Below are 16852 nucleotides of genomic sequence, written 5' to 3' on the forward strand. Positions count from 1 at the left end.
GCACTACAGCATAAGGTGGATTTTCTATATGGTGGTGAATGAACAAGGCTGAATGTGTAGCTTGGACATGGCTTGATTAAATATGTGAAGTGATTTTGTACTTTTTGGCCATAAGGCTGTATGTATCAAGGCTACTTGCTGTTAGCATAACTGAATTGGTAATTGCTGATATACATGTGCACTGAATGCAGTCAGTGGTTTGAACCAGTCACATGCTATACATTTGAAAATGCAATATTAAATTTGATCTTAGCACACAGATTTCACATAGCATATACTTTTATTCAGATTTAGAGGTTCTTTTGTTTTCTGAAGTTACTATGTTAATGAAGAAATACGTACCCCAAGAAACAAAGAACACACTGTGGTACAGAATTGATAAATATGCTCTGTTCTAAGCATTAAAAAGTCATTAAAATATTAATTTTATTTACAGGAATGCACCTAAAATTATAGAGACATCTGGAGTTCATTTTCAGGTGGGAATGATTTTGAACCCTTTTACTTATGTTAATATATGTATGTCTTGATCCTTAATCCCGAGAAAAGCAGTGAGAAAGTGAGTTTCCTGTATGACTTTCAACCTGGAATCTCCTTTAAAGGTTTTATTTTGCTAATTGGCTTTTTCTGGCTTTTATGTAGAAAGGGCTGGTATCTCCATCTCTGTCATATTCTACCTTTCTTAGCGGAAAAGTGTTTGCATGCTCCCTTATTGTGTGCAATATGTGCTTCTGCATGTAGACAATTTTAAAAATCCTGCCTTCAATGTTGAAACAGATCGATGAACTTAAAGCAGTGCCTGCATGCAAATTAACGTTCCTTTTGTCACTACAAGAAATACTAAATCTTTAAGCTACCAAACTAAGAAATCTGACTTAACTCTCTAGCTGATGTCTTGTTGGCTGACAATATATTGAAAGGAACTGAAATTTTGTACACCGTGCATGACTGCAATAAACTTTTCAATAACTACAGGGTTTTTTATTAAACAGGCAATGTACGAGCATCTGGGAGAGTTGCTGACAGTTTTAATCACTCTGGATGAAATAATTGACAATCATGCCACTCTGAAAGATCACTGGACCATGTATAAGAGGTGTGTCTCTGAAGGTGTGAAAAATACTCCCACAACATAAAAACACGTGTGTGTGTCTTTGTTCCAAGAAAGTCAGTGTGGGAACATGGATTTTGGTAGCCCCAAGAGTTTTCCAGAAATCTCAATGAAGAGCAGGGCTAAGCTCCCACTATGTCCTCCTAACAGCACCAGTAAGTTTTTAAAGTGCTGAATGTTACATTTACAATACATGGTAAGCATCCTGACAGAGTAATGGTTGATGGGGTTTAAAATATATTCAATAAGAAATCTAATTTTGTACAGAAGTGATCTGAGACCATCCCTAACCATATTGATTATGGGGATGGGCATACAGATTTAAGTAAAAGCTGAAGAGTCAACAGTTATATAGGTAGTTAAATTAGTGGAATAATAACTCAGTTTCATTGAAAACCTAAATAAATGGGAGTTTTTCAAATGCAAATGGTTTATACAGACTTAGTGGTTGTTTTTTGTTTTGTTTTTTTTTTTTTAATTTTGGAGTTGCTGCTGGGCACAGATATGGGCAATTCAGCTCTATTAAAATAGTACAGGATATGGTAAAACTGTTAGCGTGTTTTAATTGTGTTATATGTATGTGTTCCGCACCTACTCCTTTTAGGCTGCTAAAATCTGTCCATCACAACCCTTCTAAGTTTGGGATTCAAGAAGATAAACTGAAGCCATTTGAAAAGCTACTCTTAAAACTGGAATGCCAGTTGTTTGATGGAATGATATTTCAGGTAATGAAATTAATGTTCCCCAGTACGATAGTGGAAACTATTACATTAAAGTGACACTCTTTTTAGAATGGTTGGTTTTTTCGTTTTTATTTTGTTTTGTTCCGGATACAGTGATGTGTGAATTTGCCTCTTGCATCTGTGCATGGGGGGAAAATAAAAAGGCTCTATTGTAAGATCCTTCCTTGCTCTTCTCATGTACTAGAACTGTGCCAGGCTTTGAATGGTAGCAGTTAATGCTTACTGTTTTGCAGAATTAAAGAAATGCAGACAACTTGGCATTAGAACTGTGTATTATCAGAGTGTCTGTTTTTCACCAGAAGTTTTAATAGCAGGCTGGCTGACATAGCATAGGTCAGCTTTATTTTAGCTGGACTTTAAAGTCTTCTCAGTAATCTTCAAAATACGCTAGGTGTGACCTGTTGTAACATATTTTCTCTCATTCCTAGCAGGAATGACAGCTAGCTGTCATTAGGTACCACTTCAGTGGTGGATACCCCTGAAATGGGCAAGTGTACAGGTGGATGAGAAGGATTATTACCTTTTCAATACAGTTAACTTAAATGTGTTCATGCAAGAAGACATCTTTTTTCTTTTCTTTTTTTTTTTTTGAAAGTGTGTATTTGAGACACTGAAATTGGATGTTGTGGCATAGCAGATAGAGGATAGCATTGCTGAATCTGATCACGGCAGAGTCAATTGAACAGAACTGTTGCTCAGTTCTTACTGTTATGTCTTAGATGGCACAGGGAAGAAGGTTTTTGTTCTTAAAAGCCTCCAGAAGGGAAATGGTACATAAATAATTAAGCACAACTTGTCTTAGTCTTTCAAAGGACATTGCTACCAGCTATCCATTTTTCATGTTACATTTCTCTAACGTTGCATTAGTACGAAGACTTCATTATATGTTTGAGTCCTCAGTAGGATTTGTCTGGTATTCATTCAGGAAGTTTCCTCTCCTGTCCTGCAAATGGCCCTTCCTAGCAAAAATACATGAAAAATATTCTTAAATACAATTCTGTTAAAGACTTTTCTAATGTCTTTAGAAAATCTGAAGTGTGTGTCTTTTTTTACTATTGTGTGGGGTTTGGTAATTTTTGGGGGCGTTTGTTTGTTGTTTGTTTTCTTTTAAATCACCACCAGTGGTATGGGGTTTTATGCTACTAGTTCATGAACCACATCCCACAAGCAACTTGCATGATAATCTTGTTTAGTTAATGGATAGTTAGTAACATGTTATAATGTAATAAAGCAAATATGCATCTAGTTTTTTACCACTGGCACATCAAGTGGTTTCTTTAAAAATGCCCCTTAACAGAAATGTGAAGTAAATAAAATGTTTTGGTTTTTTAATGTTAGGTATAAGAGAGGTTTTAAATGTCTTCTGTTGTTATACTAAATAATTTAAGCATAGTTAAAAATCTGTATGTAGTGAAGTTTAAGATTAACTTCAGGTTGGTCTTAAATCAATGCGCTCTTGCAGTATTCTTCTCTTTCAAAATCAGTATTCTTTTAAGGTCCAAAATTCATGGCATTATCGATATGCTTTTTTTTTTCCTTTTTGCTCAGGCCTGTATAGAGCAACAATTTGATTCCGTAAATGGTGGAGTGTCGGTGTCGAAGAATAGCACGTTTGCTGAAGAATTTGCTCATACTCTTCGCACAGCTTTTGCAAATGTTGAAGCCAAACTTGGTAATGCAAGCTCATGCTTCTCCTGCCAGCTTCACTGTTTCTAAAAATGTTTGTACTGTTTGTCTGGGAGTAGACTTCAAAACAAGTGTATTTCTGCAGGTGAACCTTCAGAAATTGACCAGAGAGATAAATATGTGGGCATCTGTGGTCTCTTTGTACTGCATTTTCAGATTTTTCGGACCATAGACAAGAAATTCTACAAGTCATTGTTGGATGTCTGTAAAAAGGTGAATGCTTTATTCTTTTGTCAATAATTAAGAGGGGAAAAAATCTTCAGTAATGAAGTAGATAATTTTCTTAGTTGCATAGCATAGCACAGACTTGGGAAAAGAAAGAACACACAATTTACCAAAACAAGTCAGAAAGCAGAATTAAGATTTTTCTACTTTATATAATTCCGCTCCCCCCGCCCACCCCCCCTCCGCCATTTTCTTTTAAAGATGGTCTAAAACCTGTGTGCTCACTTAGCAGCAAGGTAAAGTAACTTGAAATTACCATTAAAATGTTTCTTAAGATTAATGTGGCACTGAGGACAAAAAATTGTTTGAGTTATGAGTATTGTGGGACTGAATGCTGTGGGTTTTGACCTTGGCTAAAAACATGTATTTTGAAAGACCTCTAAGTCCAAAGGTGATTGGCGCTTTTTCATATCAGGTGGTATTAAGAAATTATTAAATTCTCTAAAGCTGTCTGGAATCACTGAGAATGGTAATAACTTTGCCAGTGGTGTCCTTAGTGGACTTCTAGGAGACAGGCCTTTTTTAACATGAACATAATACTTTGTAGAAACTGGTTATGCAGAAATAAACTGAATTGTGTGTTACGTTTCAAAAGATGTATGAGACATGCATGGTGGCATAGTATTTGTTGTAGTTATTTATGTTTATTGCTACTTTGTAGTATTTATCCCCTTTTTTTCTCTTCCTCCCTGTTCTAGGTACCAGCCATCACGTTAACTGCTAACATTATCTGGTTTGCTGACAACTTCCTGATTCAGAAGATACCAGCTGCTGCCAAACTTCTGGACAAGAAAAGTATTCATGCAGTTAAAACGCAAAGGGAGAACTTTCTACAGCAGAAGGCACAGTCACTTACCAAGTATGCTTCCTAAATACTGCTTCATGATGCTGTTTGGCAAATAGTTTATAAACACATGAGTTTCTTCATTCAGTGTACTAGCATGTTGTGTAGTGTTGCTCAGTGGTGTTAAATTTTCCACCTCACTGCAGCAATATGTGTGTGTTAATGTTGCTGAAAAAGTGTTGGTCAAAACTAAGCTTTTTTCATGTCATGCTTTCAGAAGAATGTGTGTTATGTCACCAAAATAACAATGTTCCCGGCAGTTCTAAATATTTGATTGTTGCAGTTATTTCTATTTCCATACTTTCAACTTCTTTTTTTTTTTTTTTTAAACGAGTGTCTAGTAACCTAAGCTGCTTTGTTTTCTATTAGGGCTCTCTGCTTTCTATGTGTTGGAGGTAAGTTGCTAGCAGGCTTATAGAGGAGTTTTTCTCTGGTGATGATACTTTCTTTGCAAGCTTTTCTTTCTTCATGACTGTTTTAATTGCTTGTTTAATGGTCTTTGAAATTATCTGTATTGGAAAAGGCTTCTCTTGTTTTGTGCTCTGCATGTAGTTTGCAGGTTACTTCCTTCTCTAAGTTCTTTTCAAAATACGTTAAAAGATGAGTTGGAATTTTTTTTAGCTGTCAGTCTTATGAACAAGTGTGCTGCACTGCATAGGGAGATAACAGGGCTAAGATTTCTGTTTATGTTGCAGACCAAAATAAAAAGGTGGAAAATCGGGTCTGTAGAATAGAAGTAGAAACTTGGATTTTGCAGGTTGTCTTCCAACCCTGTATGCAAGCTGACAGAACTGGGTTGGAGGGGAAGAGGGAGACGGGGCAAAGCAACTCCATGCCTTCATGATCCTCTGGCAGATTATTTTCACTACTGCCCAGTTTCTGTTTCAATCCACCTCTTCCTGGTTTATGTCCCTGCATCCACAGGAAGAGTCACGGCTCTGACTGAATTCTTTCCTGGGCTTTAATTCCGGATGGAGCATAATTGCACTGTTGCTTTGCTTCTGGTCTTGGGCAGTGGTACAAATCATGTGTTGCAGCTCTTAAGATTAAGAAAAGGTTGAAAAAAAAGATCTGGGTATTCACAGATATTTCATGAAATAATAGAATTGTTTAGGTTGGAAAAGACCTTTAAGGTCAGAGTCCAACCATAAACCCAACACTGCCAAGACTACCACTAAATAAACCATGTCCCTAAGTGCCACATCTACATGTCTCTTATACCTCCAGGGATGGTGACTTAACCACTTCCCTGGGCAGTGCAACTTGAGGCCATTTCCTCTTGTCCTATTGCTTCTTACCTGGGAGAAGAGATAGACACCCACCTTGCTACAACCACCTGAAAGGAGGTTGTAGAAAGCAGTAAGGTTTCCCCTGAGCAGCCGCTCCTCATAGGACTTGTTCTCTAGACTCTTCACCAGCTGCTTTGCCCTTCTTTGGACGCACAATTTTGAGGATATTGTAATAAAATCTAGATTTTGCATCTGCTGATTTGAATTCTGCCAATACCTTTTTCTTGCTTTTTTACAAATTCTTGCCCTGCCTTTGGTAATTGGACTGTTGCCTTAAATACGAGTACTCCTTAAAGCGTAATTTTTGATGTCATAATCAATGACAATACATTCCTGCTATAACTGCAGTGTCACAATTCTGTAGCATGGAATAAATAGCAGTTTTAAGAGAACTCTATTTAAACATTTAATTACAACTAGTGAAATCTAAGCAGATTAACTTCTGGAGATTTATGTTATTTAAGAGCAGTCCAGTCTGGCATTGATGTAATGACAAGTTATATTTATGTGTGTGTGTATATATATGTATATAACAAATTAAAACTTGGAGGAAAAAATTAACATCAGTGTAGGACTTTTTTTGTCTAGTGTTTAAAAGCATTTTTTAGCAGTTTTATTTATTGTTTTAATTTAAAGTAGTGTATGTACTGCTAAGAGGGCCATTTGTTCTCTTGAAAGATAAATTATATTGAATCTTTCCACTATGAATTGGCAGACTAACTAATACTTACCCATAGAGAATTTAAAATGTAAATGGGTATGAGGTTCTGATACTCTGGGAATGGAGAGGAGTTATTTTGGGGACTGAAGATTTAACATGTTTCCTTTGCAAGAATTTAAGCTTTGGAAAGAGAAAATAAAATCCTCATACTCTTCTTAGTTGAAGTGAACAACAATCTTTGTTTCCTTCTCCAGAGATATGCAGTCATACTATGTTTTTGTGAGCTCATGGATGACAAAAATGGAATCTATCTTGTCAAAGGAGCAACGCGTTGATAAATTTGCTGAAGATCTTTCTAACCGCTGCAATGTCTTCATCCAGGTGTGCTGTCTTTAAATGTGGTGATGCAGCAAATGATGCAGCAAACATGTCTTGGTGCAAATTGTTGAACATTAAAAAGAAATCACAGAAGTTCAGTGATCATCAGTGCGTTATTTTACAATGTGGGAATTCTTCTAGAACTTTAAATGCCCAGTAGATGTTCTTTTAAGTAAATCTGTAAAAGGTCTTTCCACAAGGCATGTGGGGAAAGTGAATCTGACTACAACTCAGTGGCTAAAACTTTGAATTTTTCTCTTGACTTAAGAAATCAAGAAAGCTTTGTTTCCACTGTAGTAAAGGCTTTGGGTTTTTTTCCCTTTTGAGTCAGTCATGAGGTACATAAGTTGGACTGAACCAATGTCTAATTTAGTTTTATTTAGTGCAGAACATACTTCCAGTAAAGGTTTTGTGTTGTTTCATTGTGCTTTGCCTAGTGATGGTACTTTGCAAGAATCTTACTACGTTCCGAGGCAGCTGGTTTTCTTTTGGCCTACTAACAGCATGTAGTCTTAATGTAAGATGCATCTTATTTCTGAATTTATTTTTTTTGCTAGTTTTTCATGTATCTATCTGCCTGACAGAAATCTGATGAGAATAGGTGTGTGATAGAAGCATGATCCTGAATCTTCCATATCTAAAGATACATGTGTTAGGATCTGTGTTTTTTATATTTGAATTATTTGCAGTGGACTTAAAATTTTGCTCTGTAGCGAATTGAGTTTCCTACACCATTTGCTGTCTTTTTCTAGTCTCTTTTTTATAGTTACTACTTTTTCTTTGAAATAAGTTGAATAACATTTTTGTCATGTTATATGTAATTGACATTGTATTTAAAAGCTTAGCATACATTGATTTAGAAATGATTGCACTTTTTATTGTGGGATTGACAGTTTTGTTTAGAAAGGGTAGCACTGTGTAAATACTGTCAGTGTATTTATTCCATGGAATCTGGAAGTTTTAGATTGGTTTTGTGTTAAGCTGTTTTGGGGGGGATGGGCTTTGTTTGGGTTAGACCTTTGAGGCTGTGTGATTAATTCACTGACCTATGTTTAATCTGAATGGCTCTAGAAGAGGTTAATGATGAGGTGATCTAATGACTCATAGGCAGTTTCATAATGTCTGCCCAATAAAAGGGTCTCATCCAGCTTTGGGATCCCAGGCTTGCTTATTAAGGGGAGTGGTAGGTTCTCTAGTGTGATGAGGCAAAAGTTAGCTGTCTATCATGTATGAAAGAAAACAGAGAGGACTTAACTGATTGATATGTTGTGAAAATATTCTTTCCCCCCTCCCCGCCCCGTACTCATTTTATTTTTAGGGTTTTCTTTATGCATACAGTCTTAGTACCATCGTTAAAACTACAATGAATCTCTACATGTCAATGCAAAAACCTATGACCAAAACCTCAGTGAAAGCTCTGTGCAGACTTGTGGAACTTCTGAAGGTAGGTCACTGGATGAAAATTGTTTATTTCATATAAGTTTTTACAAAGAACATTGATCAAACATAACATGTTAAAAAAAACCCTGAGATGGGAAATGTTGTTGCGTGGATGGCTTCTTGTTCAAGACTGGATTTGGTTAGAGAACAGATTTGGGGGGCTAGAACTAATTTTTATGTAACGTCTAACCAGCTTCCTTAGTTCGTGTCACAGAATAATGGAGGTTGGAAGGGACTTGTGGAAGTTGTCTGATCCAACTTCCCCCTGCTCAAGCAAGGCCACCTAGAGGCCAGGACTGTCCAGATGACTTTTGAATATCTCCAAGGTTGACAGCCTCCCTGGGCAACCAACCTGTGCCAGTGGTCAGTTACCCTTACAGTAAGAAAGTGTTTCCTGATGCTCAGAGGGAATCTCCTGTGTTTCAGTTTGTGCTCATTGCCTCTTGTCCTGCCACTGGGCTCCTCTGAAGAGAGCCTGGGTCTGTCTGTCTTTGTATTCTCCCTTCAGGTATTTCTATACATTGATAGGATTCTGTGCCCTCTCCCCCCCAGCCTTCTCCAGGCTGAATAGTCCCAGCTCTCTCAACTGTTCCTCATATGGGAGATGCTCCAGTCCCTTAGTTATCTTCATGACCCTTGGCTAGACTATCTCCAGTATGTTCATGTCTCTTGTACTGAGGAGCCTAGAACTGGGCACAATACTCCAGGTGTGGCCTTACCAGTGCTGAGTAGAGGGGAAGTATCACCCTCAACCTGCTGGCAACACTTTGTCTAATGCAGCCAATGATACATTAGCCTTCTTTGCAGCAAGGGCATACTGCTGGCTCACATTCAACTTGGAGTCCACCAGGATCCCTAGGTCGTTTTCTGCCAAGCTGCTTACCAGCTGGATGAGTCCCAGTATATATTGGTGTATGGGATTGTTCCTCCACAGGTGCAGGACTATGCACTTTTCCTGGTACTTTTTCCAAAAGGAAGATACTCCTGTTTTGAGAGAAGTTCAGAAATCAATGGTGAAGAGAACTGGATTATTTAAAAGACAAAACAAAAAAAACAACCAAACTTAGATCAGTTCTGATACTTTTTTTATGCCCCTGAATGGTTTGATTTTTCTCAGTTTCTAAGGGTTAATTGCAACTGCTACTAACAGTACATTACCAAGTGGAAAGAGTCTGTATTTGCAGTGTGGATGGGTCAGACAGCATAAAGCCAAACTCTAAAGGCAACAATTTCAGTAACTACATGAACTATTGTGTTTTGGGATCGACTTTAGGCAATAGAGCACATGTTTTACCGAAGAAGTATGGTTGTGGCAGATTCCGTGACGCACATCGCTCAGCATCTGCAGTATCAGGCTCTTCACTCTATTTCTGTAGCCAAGGTATGTAATCCAAGTTCTAATAATTAATCTTCCTATCTAAGTGCTTAAAAAAAATCTTAATTTTAAATTATTCTTCTTTCTTTTGCAAAATCTGTAGTGTAGTGCTCTATCATAATTGACAGATACGTAAGCTTTCCAGTAGGTCAGAGCTTTGCCCTAGAAACTGTACAGCATACAAGGTTACCTAGTTTTGACCAAGAATGGTTCCTCTCTTCCTCTAAACTGCTGCATCTCTTGTCATGTTCCTCTTGTGTTTTTTTTTATTTCTAGTGATTTTCACAAACTGACCTTTTCTTACCTCTTTTCTGATGCACATTCTTAAAGCAATCTGTTATAGGTCTAAGCAAACAGGCTGTTGTTTATTTAAATCTTTGTCTGCTTGGCAAAATAGTGGTGGTTAATACATGATGGCTTACAGGAGTAATGCAGGCAGAAATTCACTATTTTGTTGTGAGGTAAAATGGCTTCTGAGGGTGGGACACTGTAGTACCTACATATTATATCTTTCTATAAACAAGATCAGTTTACTATGTATTTTGCGTATCAAATCTTGAATTTCTGAATTCAGGGTAAATGGGAAAATGAGACTTTAGCATACCTGTTCTGATGTATTACTGATTTTTTTTATTCTTTCATCATATTCAGTAGCAGAATCACAAAGGATGTATGCTATTCATGTCAGTGCAGCTATTAAATTTTCCTTTTATTTGGCCACAGTCTTGATTTATGTATCTGGAATCTCCATATTTTCTAGCATAAGTAAAAAAAAAAAGTTTTACTTCTGAAAAACAGAGAGATCTGTATATATATGTACAGACATATATCAGGAGTAGTGTGAACTGAAGAAATTCCAAGCTTCAAAGCTACTAAGAAAGACTATCTTCAAACAAACAGTTCACACACATTTAGATAACTTTCCTAACCTTTCCAAATGATATCTGTAATTGCATTACAAATTATTTCTAAAAGTATAGAAATATGCTGAGACTTGTAAATTGAGGGGTATCAAAGAGCACACATCTGTGGACAATTCTTGATATTTTGAGTACTTCTCAGAAAATATATGTAAAAGGCAAATGCTGGTAAATAGAAGGGCTCATTAGTACTAATCTTTTTTTTTATCTGCTCCACTTTTTTTCGAAGTGGTATAAGATCTAAGTCATATACCTAACATAGCTTCAGCATGTAAGGTTAGGAGCTTCATGTTGAACATACTTTCTCAGAATCAGAAGAGGTTTTCTTTAACTCTTTTTTCAAACTGTACCTCTTCGGAGTTATGCTGCTACTCACAAATATGTCTGTTACTTCAGCTTCTTAGCCAGAAGACTGAGTTCCCTTCATTTGTTCATGCAAAAGTATTTGCACTTAATCTTTCTGATAAATTAGAATTTGTAGAAAATTACAAGTTGTCATTATTACCATGTTTACACATCTTCTGGCTGTTCAGCTGTAAACTGGATTTTGTTACCAACAACAGGGAGTCACTGATAATTAAAAATTTTAAATCGCATGTACTTTAGAACTAAAACTGGCATGCAGTCACATGCAGCTTGCACAGTATTTGTGTACTGTATGACCTGACCCATGTTCATACTGAATATCACATATTCAAAGTGTATAGCTACGTAGTACCACTGAATTGATAGTAAGCGAATCTGGATTCAGTTAGCTTTGTTTGCAAAACATAATTTGCTTGCAGAAATACTCAATTTATGACAAGTCCATAAGCTTTGGAAAGAAGAGGTAAGCTATTGCTTTTGTGCTTAGGTAACTTTTCTCTGAATTTCTGTGTCTTTCTGTTATCCAGAAAAGAGTAATTTCTGATAAAAAGTACAGTGAGCAACGCCTGGATGTCCTCTCTGCTTTGGTGTTGGCTGAGAACACCCTCAATGGGCCAAGTACAAAACAGAGGCGACTAATTGTTTCCCTTGCACTAAGTGTGGGAACACAGATGGTAAGTGCCATGATTGTTCCAGACCTTTACTTATTTGGTGTAGTATCTTATAAAGAAATATAATCTTGTTTTGTCTGTCTCTTTTTTCCCCCTTCATTTGTACAGAAAACTTTTAAAGATGAAGAACTCATTCCCCTTCAGTTAGTTCTGAAAAAACTAGACTTGATCAGTGAACTTACAGAGCGGTAAGCAGTGGCACATAATACATAGAAGGCAGCGTAGTGTCACTGGGGGAGCTGAATTTTCACTGCGCGAATTGCAAAATCTGGTAGCTGCATGCTGGTGGTTTTTTTGTGTGTGTTGTAGACTAGGGATGTGCAGAAAGAATTCTAGAGTGAAGCCTGAAGCTCACTGGTCTTTGGGCAAGTCATATTTTACCTAACTGTTGCCAATTAGGTAATCCACTTCTCTGATTGTTCAGAAATTCTGTCACTTTCTTGGATGACTTGGCTTTATGTTCAGCTAAAGTCTTCCTCTTAACCCAAACCCAAGAGTTATGAGTTAATACTAGTCTGTTTGGGAGATCAGGCTGTTAGTTCACATGTGACACCATGTTTTACTGCTGCTGTAGTTTCAGTGGACACCCAAATTACATAATGTTGGCCATGTGAAAGCCAGGTGAATATCAGGGTTCCATTCATACTTTATGGAGAGAGACAAACACCTTCAGCAGATGACTCGCAGGCTAAATTCCTGGGATAAGTGTTGTACACAGGTTGTATCACGAGAGGGCTCTTTCTCTTTTTTCACTTAACAGGACAAATCTAGAATATGACCTCTAGGCTACTAATTGCATGCAATAAGAAAGTAGTTATTTAGGATTTTGCTGTAATGTGAGGTTTAATTCTTTCAGAGACTGAGTAAACTTTTTTTGTAAAGCAGGTACCTTTTATTTATAGATAGCCTAGTGGAAAACAAGACATAAAGAGTTCTTTATTAAAAAACTTTCTTTTGAAGGACAATGCATCTGGAACATTAAAGTAACCATGTGAAACTTAGGTTTGAAAATTAGTTGTTTTTAGTTTAAACACACTCAAATATCACTGCGTTAGAAGAATGGCTTCTTCCAATCTGTGTCTAATAAGTAATCTTGTATTCTAGAGTTCGAGCGCAATGTGACTGTCGTTTCTTATACTGGCATCGAGCAGTCTTTCCAATCTATTTGGATGATGTGTATGAAAATGCGGTTGATTCTGCTAGACTGCATGTAAGTAATACTGTTAGCAACTTAGTTTAACAGACCACTGTAGTGGGAGGGATTGAGAGGATGAGAGGGTAAAGCTTAGACAGAAATTCTTAAGGAAAAAGCTCAAAAAAAAAAAAAATTAAACCCAGGCAAGAATTACTACTGAGGCAGAAATCTCTCAATCTGGAGGATATATAAAAGCAATCTTGGTTCTAAATCTAATTAAAGTATATCTGTTAGATAGCTCTAAAAATCTCAGGTTGCTATTGTTAACTCTGGGTCTGTGTGTCTGTCTGTCTCTTTGTTCCTATCTTCATTCATTCTAATTTGAAATGAACACCTTTTGCTAGACTTGAACATTAAAAACCTTTGTTCCTCATTGTGGTTACACACTTCTAAAGCATGTATCACTGTGTTCAGTGATGCTGTGTGGGATAGTTGTCCTGTAGCTTTTTATACCACCACTACCCCCCACCCCCCCTCCTTCCCTCTTTGAAGGATCAAGTATTTGCTGCAGAAGTGAATCATACTTTGGCTTGCTAATCCTGATAAAAATCAATCATACGTTCCAGTGTTGTGCATGCGATGGTCAGTTACAGTACTAAAATGAATATAGTGCAAATAATTTCAGATTAAATAGCTAATAATTATGACCTTCCAGTAAATGGAAGCACCTAAATACTTCAGATGAACACATTAAGGACAGGAAACTTCAGTAGGGTTTATGAAGTCGAATAAAAGTGGGAAGACTAGCAATTTTGATTTGTTTGTTAGCTTTGAATACTATTTGAGATACTGTTGATATGTCTGTCAATCTGTTCATTAAGCATAAGAGTTTCTTTTTCCAGTATATGTTTAGTGCGCTACGGGACTGTGTACCTGCTATGATGCAGGCAAGACACTTAGAATCTTACGAGGTGCTTCTGGAATGCTATGACAAAGAAATCATGGAAGTGCTCAATGAGGTAATTTGTTGTGAATAGAAATTAAAGGCAATGCTATGTTTGGGATATCTTATAGGTCAGTATCTATTGTACCAAACCTGATATGATCTATAAAAATAGCAGAGACCTTTGAGGTTGGTGTGAAGTATTTTAATAAATAAGAAAGTGTTCACTTGATGATTTTGATCATTAAAGACCTGTTGTTAGTGGTATCTCTGTTGGCTGGGAACATGAAAATACTGCACTCTAATTACATAAATTGGCAAAACCTCAGTTACAGATTTGACTCTGCAGACAGGAGTGCCTTTTATCACATTAGTTTCTGCTTGTATGAATGCCCAAAATAAGTACTCCTGTTCTTAGTATGTATGCATGGCTTTTAGTAGTGAAGGCTCTGTAAATGTAGGTGGCCTCTTTAGTGAATTATTATCTAGAATTACAAGGGATGTTTGACAGAGAGAAAATGTTAATTCAGATTTCCCAAGTCCTAGGTTTTAACCTTTGAACCACTCTTTTGTTTGACTAGTTCAAAACCAAACATTACATATTCTGCAGAAAGTCAGGCCAGATTGCTTATTGCAAGACTCTTCCTCACCAACTTGGGTCTTACTATATCTAGATAGATAGCTCTTAGCATGGTTCTCCTTAAGATGAGAAGTAAGAATACTTAAGTTTAAATTGTGTTAAACTCCTACGTGGAAGTTTTAATCATATACAGAATGGCATTAGGTAGCTAAACCTTTACCTTTTTCTGAGCTGTGTAGCTTTGTCTTGCTATTGTATACTAGAACAAGAACACAGGAAATAAATATCCTTCTAGTTCCCAAGTATTGATTCACTTTGACATGTATGGCCCTGCCAAAGCAAAGCTGTCTTCACTAGTTTAATCAATCTTTTATGTATCTCTGGAGAGAGATATGTTAGCTCTGCTTACAGAGCATTGTAAGTGGACACGGAATGTGACTTTTTGTTGGTTTTTTTTTTTACTTCCCTGAATAGCATTTGCTGGACAAATTATGTAAAGAGATAGAAAAGGATCTGCGCTTATCAGTTCATACACACCTAAAGCTTGATGACAGAAACCCCTTCAGAGTTGGTATGAAGGATCTAGCTCACTTCTTCTTTCTGAACCCAATACGTTTTTTCAATCGATTCATTGACATAAAAGGTGAGGAGATATACATTTGCTTGATTCCATTACTTTCATCTTTGTTATGCTTTGGCTTAGTATATCTTTTCACTTCTTTCCACACTTCCCTAACTAAATAGGTAGTATTATTTCAGTTCATCTTTCTGTGTTTACAGCTTATGTAACTCACTATTTGGACAAGACCTTCTACAACTTAACAACTGTCGCTCTTCATGACTGGGCCACCTACAGTGAAATGAGAAACCTAGCAACTCAACGCTATGGTTTGAGTATGACTGAAGCACATCTTCCGAGCCAGACGCTGGAACAGGTACAGTGCCCACCAGATATGAATATCGTTTGTTCCATTACACTGTCATAGTAGCTAGCTATTCAAAGGACTGAGTCATTAAAATGAAAGTACCCAAGATTAGAGAACTCTTTGGAAAAAGTGACCTTTAATTTCTGGTTAACTTCTGAGACAGGATCTTTATATACCTTTGGAGATAATACCAGTATCAGTTAATTTCATGTTGGACTTCTATCATTCATTTTTTTAACGTAAGATTTACTAAAATGAAATTGGGTATACAAAGTCAGAGAATGTTTTCTTGAAAATTCAGTATCAGCAGTTTGGCAAGCAATACATCTGGAATGACCTTTGAACAGTGGGTCTTCTCCCTGGTTTATTGCTTGCTTCTCAGCAGGTTCTGCTTAGTGATCATCAAGAGAAACTGTTTCACAGGCTGGACATTGAGGACTTTGGGACATCTATACTTAGCTTAGTAGGAGAGTGACTCAGTGCCTCCTAGAAACTGCTAAACATGGTTATATACCGAGTAGAGTTGTAGTTTCATCAAGTTAATGGTGAAGGCATTAACTGTTACAGGATCAGTGCAAAAGAAATAAAGTTGCATATTTGTGAAGAATTGCCTTCAAGAGTTTTAGTATCTTGGATATTTTTGGCAGTTGGCTTCATTCCCTCATTTAGGTTAGCACATCGGTGAAAGCTCTTAGAAATACAGCCTCTTTTTTTCTAATGTTCATGATGGCTGTGTCTTTCTATGTTGAAAGAGGGCATAGAACTAAAAACTCTAGCTGCTTTGCTTCTTGGTACGAAAGTGCTGTGGATTAGTTTCTATTTCTGGCTTTAGCTTTCTATTGGTAGTATTCGGCCATCACATTGTTATAAAGAATAAAGTCATCTCACAACATTGGTTTCATAACATTCATTCTGGTATGAGCTTTACTTCAAGACAAAGATACCTCACGCTCCATTCCCCCCAGCCCCAGAAAAATCCTGATAAAATCCTTGGCACGACTGGAAGTAGAGTGTATAGATTAAATGGCATTCTCTCTATGCACAGTGATACTAAAGGGACTCCTTCAAGCTTAACAATTGTAAAACATATATTGTAAATACAAAACTTCAGTCTTCTAGATGGGTTGGGCAAAATGATATAAAAAAGTAGCTAGTTGCTTATGTCTCTGTAGAAATCTATGTGTCTATAGAAATTTCTAAGGCAAGATTCCATTTTCTGGAATCTGAGAACAGCCAAATCTCTCCCCCCCTTTTTTTTTTTTTAATTGGGACTTGTGGAATAGACTGGAGGATTCCTTATTTTCAGGGGAAGCTGGAAAAAACCCAGCAGAAGTGTAAATGTTAAAACATGAGCTAAGCTGCTTTTTTTTTCTCCTGTAAGAATTATCTTACAGACACTGAAGGAAAATTATTAAAAGATTCTTCATTGTGCAAAGCAAAAACATTGCTTTCTAAAATGCTTTCAAGTATCTACAGAAATAATATTTGTGCACCTTAGTGGTTAGGCAGTTAAGTATTTTTTGAGAATCTTTTATTGTAATAATTCTCAATAGATAATA

At 36.8% G+C, this 16852-nt stretch overlaps 1 protein-coding gene across 5 annotated transcripts in view; it reads left to right on the forward strand.

Moving 5' to 3' along the window:
* WASHC4 (WASH complex subunit 4) overlaps positions 1 to 16852 on the forward strand; it is a 42525-nt gene that overhangs the window by 12382 nt on the left and 13291 nt on the right. For all 5 annotated transcript variants that reach the window (XM_049822468.1, XM_049822464.1, XM_049822465.1 and 2 more), the window contains 15 exons: positions 437 to 479; positions 993 to 1096; positions 1716 to 1836; positions 3403 to 3526; positions 3626 to 3753; positions 4464 to 4624; positions 6814 to 6940; positions 8256 to 8381; positions 9651 to 9758; positions 11566 to 11712; positions 11818 to 11897; positions 12814 to 12919; positions 13747 to 13863; positions 14842 to 15010; positions 15148 to 15302. In XM_049822468.1, coding sequence (XP_049678425.1) covers positions 437 to 479; positions 993 to 1096; positions 1716 to 1836; positions 3403 to 3526; positions 3626 to 3753; positions 4464 to 4624; positions 6814 to 6940; positions 8256 to 8381; positions 9651 to 9758; positions 11566 to 11712; positions 11818 to 11897; positions 12814 to 12919; positions 13747 to 13863; positions 14842 to 15010; positions 15148 to 15302 — 1816 coding nt within the window. The remainder of the gene's footprint in view (positions 1 to 436; positions 480 to 992; positions 1097 to 1715; positions 1837 to 3402; positions 3527 to 3625; positions 3754 to 4463; positions 4625 to 6813; positions 6941 to 8255; positions 8382 to 9650; positions 9759 to 11565; positions 11713 to 11817; positions 11898 to 12813; positions 12920 to 13746; positions 13864 to 14841; positions 15011 to 15147; positions 15303 to 16852) is intronic.

The sequence above is a fragment of the Accipiter gentilis genome, chromosome 18, assembly GCF_929443795.1.
Source record: "Accipiter gentilis chromosome 18, bAccGen1.1, whole genome shotgun sequence".
Taxonomy (NCBI): Eukaryota; Metazoa; Chordata; class Aves; order Accipitriformes; family Accipitridae; genus Astur; species Astur gentilis.